At 47.6% G+C, this 26,760-nt stretch overlaps 2 protein-coding genes across 6 annotated transcripts in view; one reads left to right on the top strand and one right to left on the bottom strand.

Annotated features, from left to right (window-relative positions):
* Positions 1–26,760, top strand: part of LIMS2 (LIM zinc finger domain containing 2) — a 47,746-nt gene that overhangs the window by 15,682 nt on the left and 5,304 nt on the right. For both annotated transcript variants that reach the window (XM_082225193.1, XM_082225192.1), the window contains exons 5-9: positions 10,707–10,856; positions 11,965–12,115; positions 24,411–24,503; positions 26,102–26,150; positions 26,298–26,373. In XM_082225193.1, the coding sequence (XP_082081319.1) occupies positions 10,707–10,856; positions 11,965–12,115; positions 24,411–24,503; positions 26,102–26,150; positions 26,298–26,373 (519 nt within the window). The remainder of the gene's footprint in view (positions 1–10,706; positions 10,857–11,964; positions 12,116–24,410; positions 24,504–26,101; positions 26,151–26,297; positions 26,374–26,760) is intronic.
* GPR17 (G protein-coupled receptor 17) lies at positions 363–26,089 on the bottom strand. Of its 4 annotated transcripts, none has more exons than XM_082225195.1 (3): positions 25,432–26,089; positions 9,132–9,294; positions 363–1,664 (listed from the first exon to the last, which is right to left on the bottom strand). In XM_082225195.1, the coding sequence occupies exon 3, from the start codon at positions 1,634–1,636 to the stop codon at positions 620–622; it is 1,017 nt and encodes a 338-aa protein (XP_082081321.1). In that variant the 5' UTR covers positions 1,637–1,664; positions 9,132–9,294; positions 25,432–26,089; the 3' UTR covers positions 363–619. The 4 variants fall into 4 exon arrangements, with proteins under 4 accessions (XP_082081321.1, XP_082081323.1, XP_082081320.1 ...); XM_082225197.1 differs by having other exon boundaries at positions 9,132–9,149; XM_082225194.1 differs by lacking the exon at positions 25,432–26,089 and adding an exon at positions 24,968–25,421.

Raw genomic sequence — 26,760 nt, 5'->3', positions numbered from 1 at the left:
AAGAGAGTTTTAAGTTGTAATGTGGTGTTTATATCAAGTTTAGTGCTGTCCGTAGTCAAAAGTCAACAATGAGACGATTGAGTTGTCTAGAAAATCAAATGGTTCTCTTTTCTTGCAGATGTGTTGGAGGCTTTGAGGATTTCATTTTCTTATCAGGTCATGTCAAAATCTTCTCAAAGCTCTGCGGATGTAAATTTAGAACACCTTTCTTAGAGAATGTCAGGACTATTGAATCTTAGCTGTGCAGTTTGCTTGTTTGATAACTGAAGATGGAAGTATTTGCCTGTTATTTTTCAGTACAAAAATATTTCATGGAGCAATCATGGCGTTATTAAGCAAATGCTTTCTTCCTTTTTCTTGTCTGAAGACAATCAGAAGGATGGCTATTGTAGTGTAATGCTGGTTATATTTGTATACATTGAGATTGCAGTCTACCTTCCGCTGAGAATTAGCACTTGCTGGTGGTAGCTGTGCAAAAATTACTATCTGTTACTCGTTTTCTCATAAATGAAGCGTAGATCAGTGTGCGCTCTTGGAGAAACACAGTTTTGCTATCTTGGAGATTTAATTGTATCAGATAGAAAAAACCTTTCTTTGAAAAAGCACTTGATTTCATTAGTTACAGTTCAGTTTTAGTGCTCAAGGAGCTGTCATTCGTTTTCCCATCATAACTTGAAGGTAGCCTTGCAGCTTTTCTGTTGCAAAATAAACCACATAAGGCCTCTCGGAACTTCTCAGCTACAAAGAAATACATGATGGGATCTAGGGCACCGTTCAGGCTGGTGAGGCAGGAAGTAATTCGGTTGCCAAGAGCCAGAATCCGCTGCATTTCACAGGAAGTCTTCACACCATCATAATTGAGAATGTAAATGTAACGGTTGATATGGTAGGGCACGAAACAGACCAAGAAGATCATGAGAACCATTATTATCATTTTGATGGCTTTTTCCTTTAGATGATTCTCAATTCGGTTTCCTCTTTTCAGGCTGCGTATGATCAGCAAGTAGCAGGTCACTGTAGTAAAAAATGGAAGCGTAAATGCCACAGCCAATGACACGAGAGCATGGCGTGATGCCTTTTCTCTGTAGAGCTGCAGGCAGATGGTGGTATTGTTCATCTCAGCTGTCTGCACACTGACCAAAAGAGGCGCCATGGCCACAGCAACTATAACCCACAGGAAAGCACAGGCCAAGTGGGCATAGAGTGATCTGCGGAGTTTGAGGGACTTTACAGGGTGCACGATAGCTAGGAAGCGATCTACGCTGATGCACATGAGGAAGTAGATGCTGGCATACATGTTGAGGTAGAAAAGGAAGCCTGTGAGTCGGCAAGGGATCTCTCCAAACGGCCAGTGATTGCCTGAAAAGTGGTATACTAGCCGGGTTGGCAAGACTAGCACAAAGGACAGGTCGGCCATGGCTAGATGCATCAGGAAAACGTTGGCTGGGGTGTCTGACTTTTGGTCCCGGATGAAAAGCCAAAGAGCCAGAGCATTGCCAACAAAGGCTAGGATGAAATCCAGAAGGTAGAAAGTAGCAAAAAGGATGTTCTCCGTATTGGTCTCTTTGCCACATTGTTCTGAACTTTCCAGTGAAGTGTTGAAGAACAGGCCTGAAGAGTCAGCTAGGTTGTTCATTCCTCACTGCGGGACTTGAAATATGAACCTGAAATAATGAAGAAGAAAAAGCTAGAGAAGAATATTACAATGTAGAGGAGGCAACATGGAAATCAGCCAAGCCTGCTGGTTTGCTTATGTTTGTAATGAATGTTGGCCAGGATCCAAAGCATCCTATGTCATGTTCTGCATAGGTTAGAGGGGTTTCCAGTTTTCCTCCTGACAGCTTCCACTCTCTTAAAAAGCCACCCCCAAATAGTGAGGGGCTCCCTTAAAGTAGAACCCTGTGAGATAAAAGGAGCTGCCATCAGAAGTAAAAATTGGCCAAACCTTGTACATACTCCATTTGTATGCACGCAAGAGCCTTTCTAAATCTTAGCCACACTTTTTCCTGTGCTCTCCATGACCATTAAAAGTGTATGTACTCTACTTTGTTTTAGTAAGTTTAGTTTTTAAAAGTTTTGCAGTATAAGGCTCCCTGGCAGCCCCGGAGGAGAGGGCAAGCGAAGCGCGCGGGATTCCAGGGCTCAGGACGCCGCGCGCCTGAGCATGTGCAGAGCGCTGCCTCCGCCCCAGAAGGCGCGGCTCCGACGCAGGGCAGAGCCGGGAGGCCTCCCCAGGCCCGGCCCCGCGAGGCGGGGATGAAGCGCCTCCCGCCAAGGCCTCCCTTTCCGGGCCCCGCTCCCTTCCCTCAGGCCTGCCCCTCCCGCGGGAGAGGGCCTTCTCGGGGGTGGCTCCTCCCTGCATAGGGAAGCCACATTGGCTCCCTCTTTGCTGCCTTGCTGTTTTTGTTATAATTATCTGTATGTCTTAAACGCACGCATATGTTTGTCCTTTAATGACCCCCCATGCTTTTAGCTAAAAGTGACTTGTCTATCTGAAGTTTAGATAGATTTCGCCTGAGTCATAATGTAATGCGACATTTTCTGGTAGAACCCAGCTGGTGCTGTGGTGTGGGGAGGGGTCCTCGTGAGAACATAACTGAAGCCCCTTCTCGCCACAGCTCAGCACAAGAGATACAGCTTGCAATGTTTGTACCAGAATGTGGTACAGTTTGATCTGATGTTTGTTTGGATGTCTTATGGCTTCTTTTTACTGAGGCTCTTAAGTCTAACAAATGCTTGTGGGGTGGGCAAGGAAATTTGCCCTCCTAACCAGCTCTCCCAGTTCTGTGCTGTCCTTCAGTAGCAGGCAAACCAATGTGCATCTGTGTGATTAAGGAAGATATGGCAAGCCGTGGTGCATGACCCCCCACAGGCCAGCAGTCCTCCAAGGACTGAGAGTGCACAAGGATTTAACATTCTAATTCTTTAGGACCAATTGCATGCACTGATTTCCTTGGCTGCCCATACTGGTACCATTTGCTTAGATCACTGTCAGAAGCATTTCAAACAAGCACAGATTTCTAGAGATTGAATTGCAAAATCTCAGCCTTACAGCCCATAAATCTTGCTCTCGATTGGGGTTAGGGATCTTACCTTTCTTTGGCCAAATCACTCCATATTTACATCACCTATACAATCCCCACCAACATAGAGCTTTTCCCGTTGCAAGATGTAACTTCACTTCATCTTGCTTCTGCAAGGAAGCTTCTTGAAAATCCCATATTTAGAAAGGCATTGTCCTTGTGGTATAAAACAGGTTGAAACCATTGCACATGTTTTATTTTACTGTCCGTTTTTATGCTGAAATCGGCAAGAGATATTTAAATCTCATGCTGAAAGAAAGGTTTAATTGCCCTGATTTATCCAAGGTTTCCTTTCTACTGACATTATGGTGAATGTAGCAAAATTTCTGAGAGATGCCATGAAATGATGTCACTGTAAGACTTGAGAGGCACTTTTTAACCTTATGACGTCTATCTGTTTTATCTTAAAGTATCTGCTTTCATAAACAGATGCTAATTTTACACTTTGACTTATACTTGTAACCTGTGTATGCCAGTAAAGGATTAATACTCAGGCCATGGGCCAGTGGATCATCAGTCTGCCTGTAATTTCAGCTCAGTGCATTTATTTATTCACTTCTTGTTCACTGTAAAGAAGTTAGTATTCCATGCTTAATAATGTAAATTCCATGCCACGGAAATCCAGATTCCATACTAAGAAAAGCCAACCCTTACTCTAGGCTCCTGGAATTTCAACAGCCACTGCCCATCACACTTTGAAGCATAGCTTTGCATCTATAATGGCTAGAAATGTGATTCTCCATGAATATGGAAATTTGAGGTTATTAAGACACTTGATTCTGTGGACAGTACCGTGTTATGTACTTAGTCTCCCCTTCTGTAGAGCTATGGGATGGACACAGTCCTCATTGTGCCATCTCTTGACCTTTCTTTTCATGCTGTTTTTTTAAAAAAATAAATAATAATAATACTCTCCTGTGTGGGTGTCTGAGGGCCCTGCTCCTCCCTGCCACTCACCATCTGGCCCGGGGCGGGGCCTGAAGGACTCACAGGGACTGCTGCGTTCTGCTGCCCAGGAGGACTCTCCTGTGTGGGTGTCTGAGGGCCCTGCTCCTCCCTGCCACTCACCACCTGGCCCAGGGCGGGGCCTGAAGGACTCACAGGGACTGCTGCGTTCTGCTGCCCAGGAGGACTCTCCTGTGTGGGTGTCTGAGGGCCCTGCTCCTCCCTGCCACTCACCACCTGGCCCAGGGCGGGGCCTGAGGCCTCATAAGGACTGCTGCGTCTGCTGCCCAGGAGGGAGCCGGTTGAAGTTAAATCCTTCGAAGACAGAGGTCCTCTGGCTGGGACGGAGCGATATGGGATTGAGGGGGCAACTCCCGTCTCTTGCGGGGGTGCAATTAGTGCCAGCATCATCCGTGAAGAGCTTGGGTGTAATCTTCGATACCTCCCTCTCTATGGAGGCGCAGATTACAGCTATAACAAAGGCGGCATTTTTTCATCTCCGCCAGGCTAAGCAGTTGGCTCCTTATCTCTCTCGCCCTGACCTAGCCACTGTGATCCATGCGACGGTCACCTCCAGACTGGATTATTGTAACTCGCTCTACGTGGGGCTGCCCTTGAGACTGACCCAGAAACTCCAGCGGGTGCAGAATGCCGCGGCGAGACTCCTCACGGGGTCTTCGCTGCGAGATCATATCCATCCGGTGCTGTACCAGCTGCACTGGCTCCCGGTGGAGTACAGGATCAGGTTTAAGGTGCTGGTTTTAACCTTTAAAGCCCTATACGGCCTAGGACCCTCGTACCTACGGGACCGCCTCTCCTGGTATGTCCCACAGAGAAATTTACGGTCTGCAAATAAAAACACCCTAAAGATCCCAGGCCTCAGAGAGGTTAGGCTGGCCTCAACTAGAGCCAGGGCCTTCTCGGCCGTGGCTCCAATCTGGTGGAACGCTCTGTCACAAGAGACTAGAGCCCTGCAGGACCTGGCATCCTTCCGCAGGGCCTGCAAGACAGAGCTGTTCCACCAGGCCTTTTGTCAGGGCGCAGCCTGACCCCCTCCTCTGGCAATCTGCACAAAAATTTGCTTGATGGTTGCCATTAATTTGATTTTAATTTGATTTAATTAATTTTATAATGAATGTTTTAGAATGTTGAACTATTTTTATTGTTGTTAGCCGCCCTGAGCCCAGCTTCGGCTGGGGAGGGCGGGATATAAATAAAATTTATTATTATTATTATTATTATTATTATTATTATTATTATTATTATTATCTCTTAATTGTTAATAGTTTGAGGGGGGGAGGCTAAAGCTGTAAAGTTTACAGGATGATATACAACAGACAGGCATACCTCACTTTATTGCACTTTGCAATAAATGTTTCATTAGAATTAAGTAAAAAAAAATCACAAAGCAGAGTGTAACTCAAAAGGATGGAATGGAAGGATCTGTCGATTTCAGTTCTCTGTATCTCACTTTTCCAATCTTAAATTATGTGATCCACCTTACTGCAGCAACTTGCAATTTAAAAAACAAAACCAGCATTTTAGTGCAGATTTCTCTTAATGAACGCATGTTTGTATGCAGTTTTGTCAACATTTACATTTTGGCAAGCTTTTCTCTCCAATAGGAATTGTTTACATTTCCCCCCACAAATGTATCCATTTTTCTGCACAACGTTCCCTAATATGTGCATTTTTAAAAACATTGGTCAGAGAATTGTGTCACATAATTCAGCTAAGTATGAACCCCAGAGGATAGCTTTATTGTGGTTTGTGTATTGTTTCAGGAAGTGCCATTTTGGTACATAAGAAAATGCAACATCGTAAGAGCCTGCTGGATCAGGCCAACAACCCATCTACCCTGTTTCCCCGAAAATAAGACAGTGTCTTATATTAATTTTTGCTCCCAAAGATGTGCTAGGTCTTATTTTCAGGGGATGTCTTATTTTTCCATGAAGAAGAATACGGCACACATTTATTGTCTAATTGTGAGTCAGCCAGACTCCGTCAGGGCAGAGCGAGCAGCAGGCGGCAGCTTGTCCTAGCGGTGGCGCGGGCTCTCTGATTTAAAGAGACCTCGCACTGCCTGAACAGCTCTGGCTGCACTGCGGCCAATCAGTGAGCTGCGCGACGGTGCCTGCTGCTACGGTCCAGAGGAGTCAGACGCCTTACAGTAGCTTCAGGGGCCTTATATTCTGGGGTGGCCTTATTATTGGGGAGGTCTTCTTTTCGGGGGATGCCTTATATTACAGCAAGAGGCAAAACTGGAAGTAGGTCTTATTTTGGGGGGATGTCTTACTTTCGGGGAAAGACGGTAGTCCAGCATCCTGTTCTTACAGTGGCCAACCAGTAGATTAGCCTTTAAATGTGAACAGAATAAAATCTCTCTCACATCCTTATATGCCAGTCCTATTGAACTCAGTGGGAGTGAACATGGTTAGGATCGCATTGTTCATTAACCTATACCATGTGTGGTGCAAAGCACTCTCAGGTTGCTGCAAAGCATGCCGAGCTAAAGGACCCATGGCTCCTGCTCTCTGGATACAGTGGTACCTCGGGTTACAGACACTTCAGGTTACAGACTCCACTAACCCAGAAATAGTGCCTCAGGTTAAAAACTTTGCTTCAGGATGAGAACAGAAATCGTGCTCCAGTGGTCCAGCAGTAGCGGGAGGCCCCATTGGCTAAAGTGGTACCTCAGGTTAAGAACAGTTTCAGGTTAAGAATGGACCTCCAGAACGAATTAAGTGCTTAACCCGAGGTACCACTGTGTGTAAAAGCTGAAAATTGTTTGAGATCTTAACTTGAGCTCTAATTGGGACAGACTGCTCTCTTGTAATAGACTTAAGTGTAATTCCTTCATCTGACCACAGAGTGCTCTCTTGTACAGCATTTTTTAAAAGAGGCAAAATAAGGAGTTTCTTCCCCCTACACACACAAGAAGTCAACCTTCCCCTTGTTCAGAAGAGAAAACTTTCCCTTAAATGTTGGGCAACAGGACATCTCCATCAAATGCTTTAGAAATTCTCTCCACTTGTTTTTCCCAAAGTTGCAATAACACAGCAGGCTTTTAATTGCTCATTTTTCATAGACAATTTTGATGGTTGACATTAAACAATCTCCAGTGTTAACTTAAATTTTTTAAAATACATATAGCAAATATCTACAGCACAATTAAATGTCACACACAGGAATCTTGCTAATTATTTCCATGGGATCCCTAAATTAGGAGCTTGTTATCGACATGAAAAATATTTGGCAGTGTACTCCTAATAAACCTGTTTGTTTAAACTGCATACTTATTTGACTTGTTTATCTTAAAATTATTCCCTGAAAGGGCTGACACATGGAAGCTCGCTAACATGGTACAGTATTTGTCTAGTGGCTGCCTCTATGCAATGACTGGAGAATTTTTCACCATGAGGCAATTTTGTCTCCACTGTTGCTTCTGGACAACTTGTTTAATCAGCATTCAGCCTGATTTGTCTGCGGAGAGTTTAGGCGACACTGGCTATTAAATGAGCATTCAGCTTGATTTGTTTATGGGGAGATTAAACAGTGCTGTGTCAAGCAAGTGTTATCCCACACTTTCCAGTACATTTGCAATTCCTTTCCTTATCGCAGAAAGTCCATTATTTTAGGGAAGTGGGTTTGTTATGCAAGAGCTCCAAATCAGCTTCGTTTGTGCACCTTGAATCTGCAAGTTGTGCAAAAATAGAAGTAGTCTGGAAACACCCCCATACCATCACCAAACAAACTTATCGGTGATGTGGAGAATACTGAATGGGGGCATCTCCTCCTTGTGTTGAACTGCTGTACCTGCACAGTTCTTCACTGGATGCAATTTCAAGCAGCCTCCGTTTGGTACCTTTCCATGTGAAATAAACAGAACCTTAATAACTGTCTGAAAGATTTTTGTGGAGCAGCTACCTCTGTAGAACACATTGAGATATTCACATGAATAGTTCTTGTCATCACTTTCACTGTCTTAAAGAACTTCATCTAGAAGAGGTTTTAAAAGCACTCCCTCATTCATGTCTTTCACTGGTGTAGTTACTGCAGTTGTGGGATTTTAAGAATATGACATATAAAACATTTATCCTTTTTGGAATTATTCGTATTGGCTGTAATAGTCAATAAATAGGAAATAGGAAAATGACTGGCCACCTTCTCTTAGATTGTGTTACTAGTGAGTTGTTAGGGTCTATAGCAACAATTGCGTTATCTATCTATCTATTCAGTTCTGTTTTAGGAGTAAGTTATCCACAATTTTCCAAATTGCACGAACAGTAGGTAGAAGTGTAACTTGGCACACAGCTGCTCATTTGTTTTGTGTGCTGTGCATTCAAGTCTATTTTATGCAAACTCATTTTGTGTGTGCAGTCTTCTGGATCATTGCTACCCTTTTCACAAGAGTCTTTATGTTCTTACTAGTATTCCAACATGCTACTTCTGTTAATAAACTTCATTTCCTGTCAGGGTTTGTATATCATTCATAAGTGTATATCTAGGTGACTTTGAATAAATGAAAGTAACATCATTACTTGCACACAATAACATCAATCCATTGTTACTAGGCCCCCAGAAATCATAGTTTGTGAGATATCAAGGAGAGTCTGCTTAGGAAAGCAGAATGATTTTTCAAAAGCGTAGTGGCAAGAACATTTTGTCAACTGGAAAAATCCCAGGCATACGCTATTGTTACAGTACTGTTGCTCTGTTCTTATGACTTTAAGATACTGTATATGTTCATCAGAGGAGCTTTAATTGGCTGTTGCATGCTGTTTGTGTCTAGTTTCTAACTGCTAGAGCATTTTCACATAAGTTGCTAAAAAGTGTGTCACTTGCACTGTCTGTGCAATGCATACCCATCATTAAATTAAAGGCAGAATGCAAAAGAAAAGTGGAATGCACTGTCTGTGTTGCAAAGCATTTTGAGCATAAAACTTCCAGCGTCAAAATGTCCTTGCAACTCCTTGTACTTTCCCTTCTAGCTTGTATAATCTGTAAGCGCTGGGGAACACTATGGTGCTCTGTGAGAACGTTCTCAATTTTCACACCCCCACACCCCAAGGTTGTAATTCCCATTGAAACCAAAGTGCTTACCTCTTGCAGCTTGCAGTCCTGTAGAAAAGAGAGGTAAAGATCTTGTTAGCTTCTTAGAGTGCCAGCAAATGTAGGTAAGACAGAAAGGCTAAAAACAGTGGTGATCCAGAAGATGCAGACAGTGGTAGGTTCAGTGGAAGGGTGAGTTGCACTATATAGAGCCCTGTTGGAGATGATAGTCCATTATCATCTTGCTCACATGAGAGGAGGGTAGATAACACATTTGCTGTGAAAGACAGTTTTCATTCCAGCTGGGCTGTTCGGAAGGGGGGAGTTGCTGTGGTATTTATGAATATTCCAATGTTTCTCTAGCACTCTCTCTCTCTCTCACTCTGAACCTCTGCCTTTTACGCTGACTCTTTGGATCCCTCTGACCATTTTAGAGAGTTTGGAAAGCGTTGCAGAAAGGGAGAGGAAATTTGGTGTTGCAGACACAACAGGACATTTCAGAAGGGGATAATTCCATAATAGTGGGAGTGGGGGTGAGAAGGACGGCTGCCATAGAAACGGCTCTGTGATTCTAAGACCTCCCTTTGCTTCCAGTGGAGGAGGGGCTATAGGATGGTAGGGGGGGTGCTTCTGAATGAGCCTTGCTGATAATGGGTTGTCAGTGGAAAGGGCTTAAGGCCCCTTATTCAGTTGAATGAGAGGGGGCTCTTTTTAGGACACTTGCTATAGGGGTCTCAGTGTCCTGCCCTGTATAATTAGACTCCGTTCCACAGTGTGGAATAAAATTGAGGCCTTTATCCTGAGATGAACACAGCTGCATGCCCCCATTTATAAAGGAACGCTGTCTGCTTTCTTTCTAGGGACTGTGGCTCTTGTCTGGGACAGCAATATCTTCAGCTCTAGGGAGGAACAGAGTAGAAGACTTGTGAAGAGGGAGTGTTAATAACATTCCTTTCCACTTATGCTCACTGGGACTTTCTATTTGAGGCTTGTAAAAATACAAGGCTTTACAACAGCCTTGTGACATTGAGATTTATTATTAGCTTTATTTTACTGGTAGGGACCTGGAGGCTAAGTGACCTGCCTGGAACTCTCAGGAAGTCAGTGAGACTGCCTGGAATAAGCCCAGGGTCTCTTCGCTCCTTTCCCATAGGTATTTGCACTGTTGCATCTACCAGCTGTCCTCTGTGACTATGCACTTCGCTCCGCAGATAAGCAAACTGGGTGTGTCACTGGAGTTCCATATGTACAGAGGCACAAGTTGCATACATTGCATTTGGAAATGCACACACTGGCATTGTATGTACTCATAAATATGTATTTGAATGGTCTAACCATTAATGCTGCATTTTGTTATGGGTATCTAAATTGTGCTAGGAGAGCATGAGTAGGGGAACCAATAGTTTTGGTCATGATAAAAAATAAAATTCAGCTTGATGCTTGCCATCAGTGCCAGTTTTAGACCATTCATGCAATCTTTTTGTCTCTAAATATACCCGACTGCTTGCATTCACAAGTAAGCCTTCTCAACTACAAAGCTGAGAAGCTCTGTAGCCTAGAAAGCAACCTTGTGTAGCTTATACCTGTATGATGTCTCCCAACTTTTTTCTTTAATTCCTGCTCTAGGCACCTCTGTAGGCCTTGCCATAATCGCGAGAAAGCCAAGGGCTTGGGCAAGTATATTTGCCAGAAGTGCCACTTGATAATTGATGAACAGCCTCTGATGTTCAGGAATGATTCCTACCATCCAGATCACTTCAGCTGCACCCACTGCGGGTATGTCAACTCTCTTTCAGCTAGGACTCTGGAGCAAGTGAAAAGGCATAGAATGAGCAATTGTGGTGTCTTGCAAGGGACCTGAGCGATCTTAAGAATAAGCTTTGCTGCATTTCTGCAGACTGACTAACAAGAATGCGGAAGTTCAAAAAGCATTTGAATAATAAAAAAGAACCCCAGAGGAACTGTAGTGATTGTGCTGAGCTGTAATAAACTTCGCCTTATACAATAATAATAATAATAATAATAATAATAATAATAATAATAATTAATAATAATATCTTTATTGTCATTGCCCCCTCTCGGGGACAACGAAATTACTTCAATTCATTGTTCAGCTGGCACTGTTCCTGACGGGTGTTAACATCCTTGGAAAGAGCCAGTTGTGAAGGCTCGTTGTTACAAAAGCAATGGCATTAGAACTTAGCCGCAGCTTGATGGGCCCTACAGTTTACAGTATTTTAGAATCCCTGCCATTTCTGATGGAGCCTGCTTATCTAAACAGATTTCAAACTGGATTCATGAAAACCAAAAGCCTCATTATAAAATAGCTTTTTGTATGTCACAATCATGTTGTTAATCAGCAGGCAAAGGAAGGATGTTTGTGTTTAATGTTTCCTTTTGAGAGCCTCTCTTTATCCTGGGTGGCGCTGTGGGTTAAGCCACAGAGCCTAGGACTTGCCGATCAGAAGGTTGGCGGTTCAAATCCCCATGACGGGGTGAGCTCCCGTTGCTCGGTCCCTGCTCCTGCCCACCTAGCAGTTCGAAAGCATGTCAAAGTGCAAGTAGATAAATAGGTACCGCTCCAGCGGGAAGGTAAATGGCATTTCCGTGCCCTGCTCTGGTTCGCCAGAAGCGGCTTAGTCATGCTGGCCACATGGCCCGGAAGCTGTATGCCGGCTCCCTCTGCCAATAAAGCGAGATGAGCACCCCAAACCCAGAGTCGGTCACGACTGGACCTAATGGTCAGGGGCCCCTTTCCCCTTTACCTTTATCCCTATTTGTCAGGAGAGTGCCTGGTTTATTTGGACGGAGTGACTGTCAGCATGATGTGTTGAGGACAAGCTTTTTCTGCTAAGGTCTTGATTATTCCTTCTGTTGTGTGTAGGAAGGAGCTGACAGCTGATGCCAGGGAGCTGAAGGGGGAGCTCTACTGCCTGCCTTGCCATGACAAGATGGGCATCCCAATCTGTGGGGCCTGTCGCAGGCCCATTGAGGGTCGAGTGGTCAATGCTCTGGGGAAACAATGGCATGTGGAGGTGAGAATTCTCCTGTTGTGCTACTTGCTCTGGGATTCATGTTACAGAGAGACTCCTGACACAGCCTGTGTTAATAAGTAGATGCTGCCACAGTTCTTTTGAAGCCATAGGAGCTGCATGCCATTGTTTCAGGTGGCTTATCCATTATTATTCTGTTTATTTAGATCTCTAGCCTATCCCCCAAAATATACTATTTAGGTATCAAAGCACATGTCAAACATAGTACAAGTAATAAAGCCACATCCCTTCTTCTTCTTCTTTTGCAAAGCATTACATTTCAAAAAGATTTAGTGAGTCGTCAAAGAAAGGAGCTTCACAATTATGGGACAGTCACCGGGAATACATTTCTGTGTGCCAAACAAATATATAAAATTGACACAAATATTAATCCCAGCAGGACAGTCTTAGTTTATCCATAGGTGAGAAAACAGTATATTTAGTATGCTTTGGCAGTGTATTAAATTACTCTATAGAGATTATAAGCAGGATCTTGCAGTGTGGCTGGGAGAAAATCAGAAGCCAGAGCTGATGCTGGAGGGTTGATATAATACACTCCAGTGACTAATCCCCATCAAGAGGCAAGCTGTGCTGAAACATCTGTCCACGAAATGCTGGTCAATCATATTCCTAAATGCTTTTGATACGGACTGAGGGGGGGGGTGCCTATTTCCTCCCTTCCTTTTGGCGGTCCGAGGCGATGACCTCAAGGGTACCACCGCACACCCACCCTCGAACCCCCTTCACCGTTGCACAAGCACCACATGTTTCCCAGACCTTTTCCCGAGCGAAATAAGCTCGAGTATATATATATTCCCTATCCTTTCCTATGCCTATCTGCGCTCCATACTTAGAATGAGTAGACCGAGTGTTTCCCTTCTCCGCTTATTCCTATGGCCGCGCTTTGGCCAATCACAGCCATGCATTCGTCCTGCAGGAGCTAGCTCAGGGAGCTCTTGCACGCCTCATTTAACCTCCTGACGAGCTGCTGACGGCCCCCCATGGCGAGAACAATAGAACCGAAACTCCCGACCTCGTAAAACTGTCAAACCCTTGTTACAATGTATCCATTTCTGCAGGAATGGATACATTCTGCTTCCGCTTTTGATCTAGGCTACGGAACGGACTGAAAGTCATCAGAACCTTTCAAAATTCATATAAAATCAACCGCAGCTCCAATTTTCTTGCTCTTGGTGTCATTCGACTCAGTTTCCCCAGGACTCCATGATGTTGGCCGACTCCATAATCCTCGAGACGGCAAGTCACGTACACAGGAACTCCTTAATCCTGTCAGATCGCTCTGCCCAGCCCGTCCCCCGGGCAATACCAGGTGGCAGACAGTGCATATCAGTAACCCATTGTCTCACCGCCACCGGTACTCATGAAATGTATATTTGTGTATGACCCTCGCTCTGCATATTCCCCCTCCCTTTCCTCAAATGTAAATTAGTCTAACCCCACCTTTTCTCTGACATATTCATGACGTGTGTAATGTATTCATGATGTAACCCATGAAATCCAACCTTCCCATAATGTATTCATGACGTTTCTCGCACTGTGTTATGGGACTTGGTGGGAACTTTTAAAAGTTTATGTCGCCCCATTCTCGGGGTTCAATCTCGTCTTGAACCTGTTGCGCAATAAACTTGGATCTTCGCATTTTGCTCCTGCGTCCGGCTGAGCTTCCTTTTCTTCCGCTAGAATCCACGGACTTGGTCCGATTGGCTGGGTGGCAGGGTAGATACGCACCCAGATTTTCCGTAACAGCTTGGCGCCCAACGTGGGGCTGGCGGTTCTCCCGGGTTGCTGACCGGAGGCCCCGAATTCTTCAGCCGGCTGCGGGCCAATTTGCCCGAGAAGACCCTTTTGGACCTCCGGCCATCTCCCGGGCGGTAATCGGAAGCCCCAGGAGTTCAGCCGGGGAGCAAAAGGGATCCAGCCGGCTCATTCATCGATCCCGGGATCGGATCGACGGGAAGACGCGTGAGTATAGGAAAATCCAGTGCACTGGTGGGAAGGGGTGGAAGTCTCCTGGCAACTGAATTCTCTGCCCTCCTCTCTATCGTACCTTCTTGCCTTTCTCTTGGTCCAGTCAGTGAGAGAGACCGTGGACCGCTGCTCGACCCAAAGGGGGGTTCTGAGCTCTATCTCTTTATCTAAACCCTCCAGCCAGCCGCACCAATTGGGAGCCCGAAAGGTAAGACGGAGAGACCCGACTTGAAAGATAGCCGACTCTCCGCAAACGGGCATCCCAGTTGAAAGCAAGGGGTTGGAGCTCTCTTTCCGATCTTCCCGAGCGTCCTTTCTAGGGGGCAGGAAGTGGTCTTGCTTTCTATCCCAATCCCAGCCGCACCGGTCGGGCTACAATACCACGTGTACTGTAAGCCCGCTTCCGAAAGCAAGGGGGATTTTCGACCCAAACCTCTGTCCAGGGACCACCCGATCTGGCACCGCACGGTGCGGGCGTTCAGTAGGGCCCCTTTCCTGAGTTGTGACGATAGGTAGGAGGTTGCCAGGAGGGAATAGCCCATGAGGAATTGGGCGGGATCGGCAGAGTGGAAAAGGGACCCCAGGTGAATGGTTAAGGAAAAGGAAGTAAGGAATACCGGATAGCTAGAGCTCTTAAAAACCTCCCTAGGAAGTTGCCAAGCGACTAAAGACCTTTCATTTTACTAGTCCTTTGTCGAATAACCCTAGACCCACGAATCCCTATCGACCCCCTCCCCTCTCCTCTTTTCTATCTAGACACGCGTGAAGTATACTATGGGTACCCAGGCTTCCAAACACGAGCGGACTCATTCTGGGAGGAAGGCTTCCCGGAAGCCATCCCGTTCCCAGAAGGATCCCGACTCCCCTCTTCAATTTGTCATCGCGTGTTGGAAGTCGATTCCTGGCCACAAATTGTTATCTAAGGAAAAACTAGAGGACCTCTGCTCTGGAACCTGGCCCGCCAGGACTGCCTCCGCCAGACCCGAACTGCGGTGGCCACCGGGGGGTTCGTTTAATGAAGAACGCTTGAACCACCTAAGGAAAGCCCTGATAGAAGAAAAACCCCGCCAGTTAGAATACCTGGCCACCTTTGAGGCCGTAAGGAGAATGCTCCAAGCCCCAAAGGGAACAACATCTTACCAATTGCCTATATTAAATCCCGGGCGACTGCCAATGCCCCCCCCTTACGAAGATGACGATGTACGACAGACCCTGGTCCCCTTTTACTATCAAGGACCACCGCCGCAAGCCCCGACATCCAGCGACAGCGACTCCAGTAGTGGGGAGGAAACGGGGGAGGAGGATGAGGCACAAGACACCGAAAATAGGAGGGTCACACGACTACAAGCGAAAAAGGACAAGGGGGGGGCCAAACAAGTTAAAAACCCCGGACAAGCTAAAACTAAAATCCCCTCCTCTACTCACCACAACACCATTGAGGACTCTACCCAAGTCGGGAATAAACCCGCTCCCACGGAACCTCAAGGCTCCGAAAAAGGGACCCGGGGCCGTGATAAAGAGACTCCGGGGACTTCTGACCAAGTAAGCTCCACCGTGAGTTCTACTGCGGTCCAGATGCCCTTAAGGGCCCTGCCCATTCCTCCTCTCGACCCTGATGGGCCCCCGCGGATGGTTTACACGCATCAACCCTTCTATACCTCAGACCTGGTAACTTGGTCAAACCAGATGCCCTCATTGAGGGATGACCCGGACAAATGCCACCGCCAGGTCAGCGCTATCTTCTCCACACACAATCCCACCTGGCCCGATGTCCACGTCCTTCTGAATGCCCTCTTCAACGAGGCGGAGAAAGCGGACATTCTAACTAAAGCTGGGGAAGCCATAGAACTACCTGACTACCAAAGGGGACGGCCTCAGGGATTGCAAGCGCTCACAGCACAATGTCTCAGAGTAGAACCAGAATGGGACTATAATACCACTAACGGTATTTGGTGCTTAAACCTATTTAAAAAGGCCATTTTGGACGGTGTAAAGGCCGCCGGACAACGCACCGTTAATTGGACCAAAGTCCAGTCGGTCATGCAGGGACCAAATGAACACCCGTCCGATTATTACACTAGATTGGTCTCTGCCATTAAAACATGGGGAGGAATAGACCCCAACAACCCACAGCATGAAGTAATCATTAAAGGGTTCTTCAAGGATCAGGCTTGCCCAGATATCAGGAAAGCTCTGAATCTCCAAATTGGATACGATGGAAAGAGCGTAAGTGAAATCTTGTCCATCGCAAAATCTGTCTACAACTCTCGGGATGAAAGAAAGAAGAAGGAAACGAAGCCCGAGGTCGAACAAATACTAGCCTTAAGCATGGAACCTGCCTATGGTCCTAATCGAGGCAGGGGATTCCCTCGAGGAAAGGGAATCCGTGGAGGAGGAACCCCAAATCCCTATAGGCAATGGGGACCGGGGACTGGAGGATGCTATTACTGCCAGGAAGAGGGACACATAAAAAGATTCTGCCCCTACCTAAATGCGACACCCTACGGGGGACAGGAGCCTAAGCCTTTCCCTGTACGGATCACCCACCCTCCTTTCTCCCCGCAAGCCAACGTAACCCCAGGCTACAGCAACCACAACCCAGCGGCTTATACCCCACCGGCGGTCTCGAACCCGATCCCTCAATCCCGACCACAACCGGGACCCCGGACCCAAATGCCGGCCACCCAACTGCCAGCCATAGACCAGCCTGCCCACCCTTGGGCGAATGCTACTGCTCCTCCCTTGCACCCTCCAAACCAACCACCTCCCGATGATCAGAACACTTATTGACAATTAGAAGGGGATCCCGATCAGACCCAAACCATCTGCCCTGTCCTTACATTGTCACCCGAGGACCCGGTCTGTACTATCGAGATAGACGGCCACCCTTACCAATGTCTACTGGACACAGGGGCCACCTATTCCACCCTAACCGACAGTCACCTGGAACCAGGGACAGTAACCAAGAAAGTAATGGGACTGGATGGGATACCCCGCACTTGCCCGCTCTCGCGACCGGCCAAGGTCACCCTCGGACCATTACTAGCGGAACACACTTTCCTATTAACAAGCAGCCCAGTCAACCTCCTCGGCAGAGACCTCCTCTGCAAACTTAATGCCACCATAAAATGCTCCCCGGATGGCATTTACCTACATATGCCAGGGAACTCCATTCCCATTTTCCAGGGTATCGTTCAGGAATCCAAAGCGGACCGACAGTTTCCCGAACTCCCTTTAGAACTGGAAAACGAATTGCCCCCCTCCCTATGGGGCACTGAATCAACCTCAGTGGGACTCTTACTCTCCGCCACTCCGGTTAAGATCACTTACCGAAGCGACTTACCCTTCCCATGCACCAAGCAATACCCTCTGCCCAAAGAAGCCATAGAAGGCCTAACACCCATGATTGAGGACTTCCTCGAAAAGGGGATTCTAGTCCCATGCGCTTCACCCTGTAATACCCCGGTTCTCCCGGTCAAGAAACCCGCTAAGGAGGGGGCACCTATACGGTACCGTTTTGTGCAGGACTTGAGATTAGTGAACCAATTCGTGATTCCCCGACACCCGGTAGTTGGCAACCCCAACTCCCTCCTAAACGCCATTCCAGCAGGGACGACTTGGTACTCCGCTGCGGACCTGTGTTCTGCCTTCTTCAGCATACCCCTAGATCCAGCCAGCCAATTCCTTTTTGCATTTACCTGGGGGCCCAGCCAATTAACGTGGACCAGACTGCCCCAAGGCTATGTAGAGTCACCCGCCATTTTTTCGGCCGTGTTACATCAGGACTTAGAGGACATCCACCTACCGGCCAGTTCCACCCTGCTTCTCTACGTGGACGATATTTTATTATGCTCTACCAGTGAGGAGGCGTGTAAGATAGATACTAAATGCCTCCTATCAGAATTAGCAAAGAAGGGACATAAAGTGTCTCCTAAGAAACTCCAATATTGTAAGCAAGAAGTCAAGTATCTCGGACACATCTTGGGAGTAGGGACCAGAAGTCTAGCCACTGACAGGATTGAGGCAGTCACTAAAATTCCCCTCCCAAGAACAAAGCGACAGCTCCGCGGCTTCCTTGGCATGGCCGGCTTCTGCCGGGCATGGATCGCTGGTTACAGTGAAATAACGAAGCCCTTAACTGCCATGACCCGCCAGGACCACCCAGACACCTTAGTCTGGGAAGATGAAGCTTACAGCTCTTTTGAACGACTAAAACGGGAACTCAGATCTGCTCCTGCCCTAGGATTACCCGACTACCGAATCCCTTTCAACTTGTTCATCCACGAACAAATGGGGGTAGCCTCTGGGGTCCTAACCCAACCATTCCGCGACCAAGAGAGGCCAGTAGCATATTATAGTCTACAACTTGACAATACTGCCAAAGGGGCTATCAGTTGCCTCAGAGCCATTGCTGCCGCCGCTGTCCTCCTCGAGAAAGCCCAAGAGACGGTTCTAGGCCACGAAATCACCCTCCACGTTCCCCATTCAGTCTCAACCCTCCTAACCCTAAAAGGATGTCACCATTTCTCCAACTCCCGCCTCAACCGCTACGAAGCCCTCCTACTAACTCCAACCAATGTCACCATTAAACGTGTCAACTCGCTAAACCCCGCTACCCTACTACCCCTTCCCGATGATGGCACCCCGCATCATGACTGCACCACTATAGTCCGGCAAGCCGAAAAGCCCCGTGAAGACTTAGATCATCTTCCCCTGGAGAACCCGGACCTAATATTATATACCGATGGTAGCTCTAAAGTGATCGACGGGGTCAGGAAGACCGGGTACGCGGTGGTCTCCGACTTCGAAATAATAGAGTCAAATCCAATTAACTCTCAGTACAGTGCCCAAGCCGCCGAGCTAATTGCGCTGCTGCGTGCCTGCGAGATTGGTGAAGGGAAGCGGATAACCATTTATACGGATAGTAAATACTGTTTCGGCTTGGTGCACACAACTGGCCAAATTTGGCTCCAAAGAGGCTTTCTAACCGCTGCTGGGTCTCAAATCTCGCACGCCGCCCTGGTTGAGCGACTTCTCACAGCGATCCACCTACCTGCCGCTATAGCCGTTGTCCACTGCAAGGCCCATACCAAGGGCAGAGACTCAGTTTCTAAAGGAAACAGACGAGCCGACAAAGCCGCACAGATGGCAGCCTTACGCACCCCTAACAACGAATCCGAGTTCCAAGCCCTCCAACTGCCAGCAGACCTAGACCTCACAGAAATTTACAAATCTGCCCCAGGGGATGAGAAGGCTACGTGGGAATCGATAGGTGCCACCGAACAACAGGGTATCTGGGTCCTCCCCGATGGAAGACCCGTCCTTCCAAAGGCCTGGACTCCAAAAGTAGCGAGGTTTCTTCATCAGCGAACACATTGGGGAAAAGGGAGATTAATGGAACATGTAATTAGATCTTGGTACGCACCCGGGATAGCTGCCGCAGCAGCAGCAGCATCAAAGAATTGCATTACCTGCCAGCGCTTCAATCCTAAGCGTCAACCCAGGAGGCCGCCTGGAGCCAGACCATGGACCTTTGTCCCCTTTGAGAACTTGCAGCTTGATTTCATTGATCTGCCCCAATGCCAAGGCTTTAAGCATGCTTTGATTATCGTTGACCAATTTTCCTCGTGGGTGGAGGGATTCCCTTGCAGAAAGGCCACCGCATCCGTAGTTGCCAGGGCCCTCCTACAGGACATTATTCCCCGCTATGGCATACCCCGTCGCCTAGACAGCGATAGGGGGACCCACTTTACTGCAGAAGTGGTGCAATTAGTGGCCAAATCACTCCAAATCAAATGGGACCTCCACACCCCATACCACCCACAATCTTCTGGCCAAGTGGAACGTATGAACCAGGAAATAAAGATACAGTTGGGCAAACTTTGCGAGCTCACTGGCCTAAAATGGGTCAATGCACTCCCACTAGTTCTTCATAACATCCGCAGCGCCCCAACCGGACGTTTGAAACTCTCCCCATTCGAACTCTTATTCGGGAGACCTCCTCCCGTCTACAACACCCTATTCCCACTATCGGAACTGGAGCTCGGGGAGGCAGAACTTACTAATTATGTTATTCAGCTCCAGACACAGCTACAGCGTCTCCACCACTACGCGGCCATCGAGGGACAGAATCTTCCCATCGACGTCCACGCTCACTCCTTCCACCCGGGCGACTGGATCCTCGTCAAGGTCTACCAGAAAGAACCACTCCAACCCGCGTGGGAAGGTCCCTACCAAGTACTCTTGACATCGCCAACCGCCGTGAAAGTAGGTGAGAAGAATTCCTGGTTACATCACACTAGGTGCAAGTCCTCACCCCCTCCACAGGAGACGGAAGAAAGCAACGGCGAGGACTTCACCTTTTCGACTCCACCGGCTTTACCGACCTCATATATTGACGACGACGACCAACGGACCGGACCAGTTGATCGGGGCCAAGGTCGGGCTCAACAGACCGGACCAGTTGATCGGGGCCAAGGTCGGGCTCAACAGACCGGACCAGCCGATCGGGGCCAAAGTCGGGCTCAACAGACCGGACCAGCCGATCGGGGCCAAAGTCGGGCCCAACAGACCGGACCAGACACCGCGACACCCAACTGGACGTCTGAAATCATCCCAGATACCAACACCATCAAGCTACGTTTCAGACGCGCCGACAACCACGCTTGACAGCTCCATTGACAGCTTGCTTCGTTTGACAGCTCCATTGACAGTTTGCTTCGTTTGACAGCTCCATTGACAGCCTGCTTCGTTTGACAGCTCCATTGACAGCCTGCTTCGTTTGACAGCTCCATTGACACCTTGCTTCGCTTGACAGCTTCGCCTTTGACAGTTCATCTGACAGCACCGTTCAACAGCGCTATTTGATACCTTCGCTTTACAGCCTCACCCAGTCCGGCGCCTTCGTTCGCTCACGCATCCGAGCCATGCGCCTGGTCACCACCGCCCTTCTCCTCGCCACCTTATCCTGGGTCACGTCTACCTCATCAGACCACTGCACAGGATTACGAACAAACTACCACTTCTTGGACTATCATGAGGTCGAGACGGGAAGGTCTAACCCTGATCTAATGGGGGACTTTGATTTCTGCCTTCCCGAGTCCCGGACCTTGCTGCGCCATTCCCTAGTTCCCCAACTCGCCGAAAACGAATATTGGGAACTTTTCATTCGAAACAAGGATTTACATCGTGTCGGCTCTGCGGCTCTCACTCTTGACCACTCCTCTTACCGGCTGACCTGCAGAAATGGGACTTACCTTCTTTACGAGAACGGGGAGGTCTCGCAAACCCCAAACTGGACCGAAGTCGAGACAGGAGGGGCTACTCACGCTTATACGGAATCAAGCCACCCCTCTGGAAACTTGATTTTCGGCTTCCAGTGCCTCCGCTCCACCCCAGAAACCCGGAAGCCCCAACTCCAAGGACTCTGCCTACGACGGTTCTGCTGCCTATGGGACTTAGGGGTCACTCATGAGTGGAGAGGGGCTGAATATCTCGAAGGGTGGCACCATTCTTTACACCCCTCGCGCTCCCCCTCATGGGACCACGTCGGACCCCTGCGATGCGGCGGTATCGCCAGGGATAGGCGACTACTGAACACCACCGACCCCCTCCATCCGGTTGGCACAGCACCCCGACAATTCGGCGCCGACCCGGCACTCCCGGGAGAAGACCTCCTGTCATCCTGGGAGCAAAACTCCTATATTAAGCTTCTCAGCCAGGTGGCGAAGGAGTCACCCTACCCGGACTGCTGGATTTGCGCTCACGCACCCAGCCATCTCCAACAGAGCCTCCCACTGGTCCCTGTACCAGTGACCCTAGAACAGTTCCGTTCCGGAAATGTTACCTCCTGGAACCTGACCGCACTCAACTTAACACATCAATACCTCTACCTCACCGGCCCTACGAAGGGACCCCTTTGCCGCAGCTTCTCAGGGGAAGGAACCTTCATCGGATCCAGTACATGCACCAACACTTTGGAAATCCTACCAACTGGACTGGTCACTGTCTCTAACACAAGGGACTCCCGAACTTTTCCTAATCTTACTGTTGCCTGGGCCGCTGCGGTTGGACATCCCTTGGACTGGAAACCACAACCCGCAGACACCAAGCTACTACAAACCTTTGCTTCAGGCCGAATGGAATCTTACCTCAGCGGCCTATTCTGGGTGTGTGGGCACCGCGCCTATACATGGGTGAGCCCACACATGTCCGGATCCTGCTTCATCGGCTACATCGTTCCCGGAATTAGAATATTACCACACCTACCGCCTGGAAGACAACGGAACAAAAGGGAGCAAAAAGAGCTGTCAGACCTGTCAGACGTTGCTGCGAATGGAGAGACCGTAGGCCGAGCACTCTTCCCCGCCTACGGTGCCGGTTCAAACCACGTGGATATTCTCCGACTCACCGACATCCTCCTTAAGTTCATGCAGGAGGCGACTCAGATCACAGACTCTCTCATGTCGGAACTATCCGAGGTAAGACAATTGAGCCTACAGACGAGGATCGCGACAGACTTCCTCTTGTCCAGTCAAGGAGGTACCTGTGCATTAATAGGCACAGAGTGCTGTACATACGTGACTGACCAGACCTTAAATATAACTGGACATTTAAATAACATTCATGAACTAGCAGGGAAACTCCACGACATCCAGCATGAGGGGCTATCCGACGTAGACTTATGGGGATGGTTGCCCAAGCTGGGATGGCTCAGACAACTATTGAAAGTCGTGTTGTTCATCATTTTAACTGTTTTCCTCTGTGTCTCTATCCTATGTTGTACTATGCATTGTATTACCCCTTGCTGCTCTCTCCTCCGTCATTCTGCTTCTGTTACCTCCTTTCCTCTTCGAGCCTATTCCCGCTCCCGACATGCTCCCACTTTCCCAGACTATGTACAGATGAGACATTTGGGAGAAGGTGAATATGAGATCACCGAAATTTAGTGCTCAAATGGTGCGGAGAAAGGATTTGCAAGTTCTTACAGAACTTTAATGCAAATCTATCTCCGAATGGGGGACTGATACGGACTGAGGGGGGGGGTGCCTATTTCCTCCCTTCCTTTTGGCGGTCCGAGGCGATGACCTCAAGGGTACCACCGCACACCCACCCTCGAACCCCCTTCACCGTTGCACAAGCACCACATGTTTCCCAGACCTTTTCCCGAGCGAAATAAGCTCGAGTATATATATATTCCCTATCCTTTCCTATGCCTATCTGCGCTCCATACTTAGAATGAGTAGACCGAGTGTTTCCCTTCTCCGCTTATTCCTATGGCCGCGCTTTGGCCAATCACAGCCATGCATTCGTCCTGCAGGAGCTAGCTCAGGGAGCTCTTGCACGCCTCATTTAACCTCCTGACGAGCTGCTGACGGCCCCCCATGGCGAGAACAATAGAACCGAAACTCCCGACCTCGTAAAACTGTCAAACCCTTGTTACAATGTATCCATTTCTGCAGGAATGGATACATTCTGCTTCCGCTTTTGATCTAGGCTACGGAACGGACTGAAAGTCATCAGAACCTTTCAAAATTCATATAAAATCAACCGCAGCTCCAATTTTCTTGCTCTTGGTGTCATTCGACTCAGTTTCCCCAGGACTCCATGATGTTGGCCGACTCCATAATCCTCGAGACGGCAAGTCACGTACACAGGAACTCCTTAATCCTGTCAGATCGCTCTGCCCAGCCCGTCCCCCGGGCAATACCAGGTGGCAGACAGTGCATATCAGTAACCCATTGTCTCACCGCCACCGGTACTCATGAAATGTATATTTGTGTATGACCCTCGCTCTGCATATTCCCCCTCCCTTTCCTCAAATGTAAATTAGTCTAACCCCACCTTTTCTCTGACATATTCATGACGTGTGTAATGTATTCATGATGTAACCCATGAAATCCAACCTTCCCATAATGTATTCATGACGTTTCTCGCACTGTGTTATGGGACTTGGTGGGAACTTTTAAAAGTTTATGTCGCCCCATTCTCGGGGTTCAATCTCGTCTTGAACCTGTTGCGCAATAAACTTGGATCTTCGCATTTTGCTCCTGCGTCCGGCTGAGCTTCCTTTTCTTCCGCTAGAATCCACGGACTTGGTCCGATTGGCTGGGTGGCAGGGTAGATACGCACCCAGATTTTCCGTAACACTTTATACAGTACTCAAACTATTATTAGGAGTCTATCTAAGGTGTGGTTCATATTTACTGGCAAATATTTGCATACTACTTATTTTATCCAGGCACTTTTCTGGCACAAAACTGCCTGTAGCACAGACCCCTGGACTCTGACATGTCTTTTAACCTTCCAGCATTTTGTTTGTGCCAAATGTGAGAAGCCATTCCTGGGACACCGGCACTATGAGAAGAAAGGTCTGGCTTACTGCGAGACTCATTACAACCAGGTGAAATCTGTTCTTATTTGAACTCTGCACTCCCAAACCCCCACTCCCCCCCCCAAAAAAAATGAGCAAGAGGTAAGAGGTTGTTTCCAAATGAGGGATTTAAGAAATCCCTGCTGTTTGAACTGAAATGCCTACAAATATGAGGCGTAAGGAATTTCAAACTTTTAATATCTTAAGAGATTCAGCTGAGTGAGGCTGCTAACCCCTAGCAGTATCAACATGCAAATTTAAGGAACTTAAGCAACCTTAATCATAAATAAACATTATTTAAATTGAATAGAATTTTTTTTGGGGGGGAGAGAGCCAGTGCCAAGAGTTCTCTAGCTGGAAACTTGGGGGGGGGGGGCTGCACAAGATTGCTTTCTTTACAAATATATCTCCAGAGTTTTGTCTTTCAAAGGAAGCTATACCCAATACTGTAGCCTTTATCACTCAGAAAGTGGGGAACATGTAACAGTACATACCTATGCCCGTTTTTCTGTATCTCGCTGAGCTTCAGATACCATGCAGCCTCATCACTGTACGGGATTATGCATGCGCTGGAAGGCCAGTGTCAGAAGGAGCCAGTTGAGAGGGGAGGGAAGACAATGGGCTTCTGCCCATTAAGCACACGGGTGGGGGTGGGGCTCATTGTCTCTTCCTACTTCTTTGCAGGGTCACTCAAAGTTCTTACCCTGCTTAACTTGTAGCTGTAAAGCTGCATTTGGAAATACTTGAGATAGGAGCATGTGCGAGACTTTTATTCCACCTCAACAGTGTCATTAATTGCTGCACATTTCCTTTCTCTTACAAAAGTTAAAGAGAGACACATCCACTTTGGTGGGAGAAAGTAAATGCAGACTGTCCTACTGATGGCACTTTGCTAGCACTCCATGTAAGGCACTTAGCAAATCTGTAAGGGGAAGAAAACAGACAACTGGGTACACACCTGCAAATTGCCTTTGATGCCAGGTTGCACTGCACTCGGTATGGAATAAAGCAGACTATAACAAAATTGCTTGGAGGCCTCATTTAGGGACAGCCCATTCCTGCCTCTTGCAGATCAGTTTTTTTCAAAGCACCAAACACCTGTGTTAACATTAATTCCTGAGTAAGTGAAACCCTGAGAAAACACAATAGAAACCTTGTGAAGATGAAATGGATTGCAGGCATGTTGCCCTCCAAGAGATCCTCGGACTGTCCCTTATGGATTAACAGATTCAGAATAAGCAATAGCCACTATTTTGTTAAGTCCAGAAAACCCAGTACACATCCTCTCTTAGAAAGATATTTCTGGTCCCAAGGATCTGGGTTGTTGTTTTTTTAAGCTCACATTTCCCCCCTGACAGGTATACACTACACACTACTGTGGTGTGCCATTCCTATCAAAGGGTGCAAAAAGCAGCCTTGGGAATGCAAGTTTGATTGTTGTGCAAATGTGTGAGAAAAGCTATTGAGGTGCCTGAAATGTGTAAAGTAATGTGGGGCACTATTGTAGAGGCACTAAATTAATCCATTGTTGGGACCAAGTTGTCTGATTTGATAAAAAGGGGCAGACAGACCCCTTCCATTAGTTTAAAAAAGCTCATTTTGTTTTGCTTTTTTGTTTTTCTGCACAGCTCTTTGGAGATGTCTGCTATAACTGCAGCCATGTGATTGAGGGGGATGGTAAGTTTAAGCCTGTTTGTCAATGCAGCTGTTGCAGCCCTGCACGGACAAGGCCTCAGTGATTGATTTCCCCCCACATCTGTCCTTGCTCAATTTGGTACAGTTCTGCAGTTTGATAACCCACCCTTGTTTGATATTTTCCACTAGTGGTCTCTGCTCTCAACAAGGCTTGGTGTGTGAACTGCTTCGCTTGTTCCACCTGCAACATCAAACTCACATTGAAGTAAGTGGCAAGCAAAGGCTGTTCTGGTGGGGAAGGTAACATGACTCAAGGAGTTCCTGCAGTCTGGCAGTGTTACATTGTGGTCAAAGTAATTGGCTCAAGTTTGGCAAGAGAAGCGTGTAAATCATAGGAGACACTCCTTGAAATCCTGAGAAAATATGTATACAAGTATCCACTCAAACAATGTTCCATCACCGGCAAGTAGTTTGACATTTCTTTTTGGGCCAGATAGTCCAGACTGCCACTCCTTATCTTGCGGTGTTCCTATGCTAGTCCTGTTGCATTTGCAACTAATGTGTGACGGGAACAGTGCCATAATTACTTTCAAGGAGGGGACGTGTCATGTCAACTTGCAAGGTGGAGGGCTCATTCATAAGATTTGCTTTC

The sequence above is a fragment of the Podarcis vaucheri genome (assembly GCF_965113315.1).
Source record: "Podarcis vaucheri genome assembly, chromosome: 5".
NCBI classification, from domain to species: domain Eukaryota; kingdom Metazoa; phylum Chordata; class Lepidosauria; order Squamata; family Lacertidae; genus Podarcis; species Podarcis vaucheri.
The sequence above is the reverse complement of the archived record's forward strand: the minus strand, read 5'-3'. Positions and strand labels throughout refer to the sequence as shown.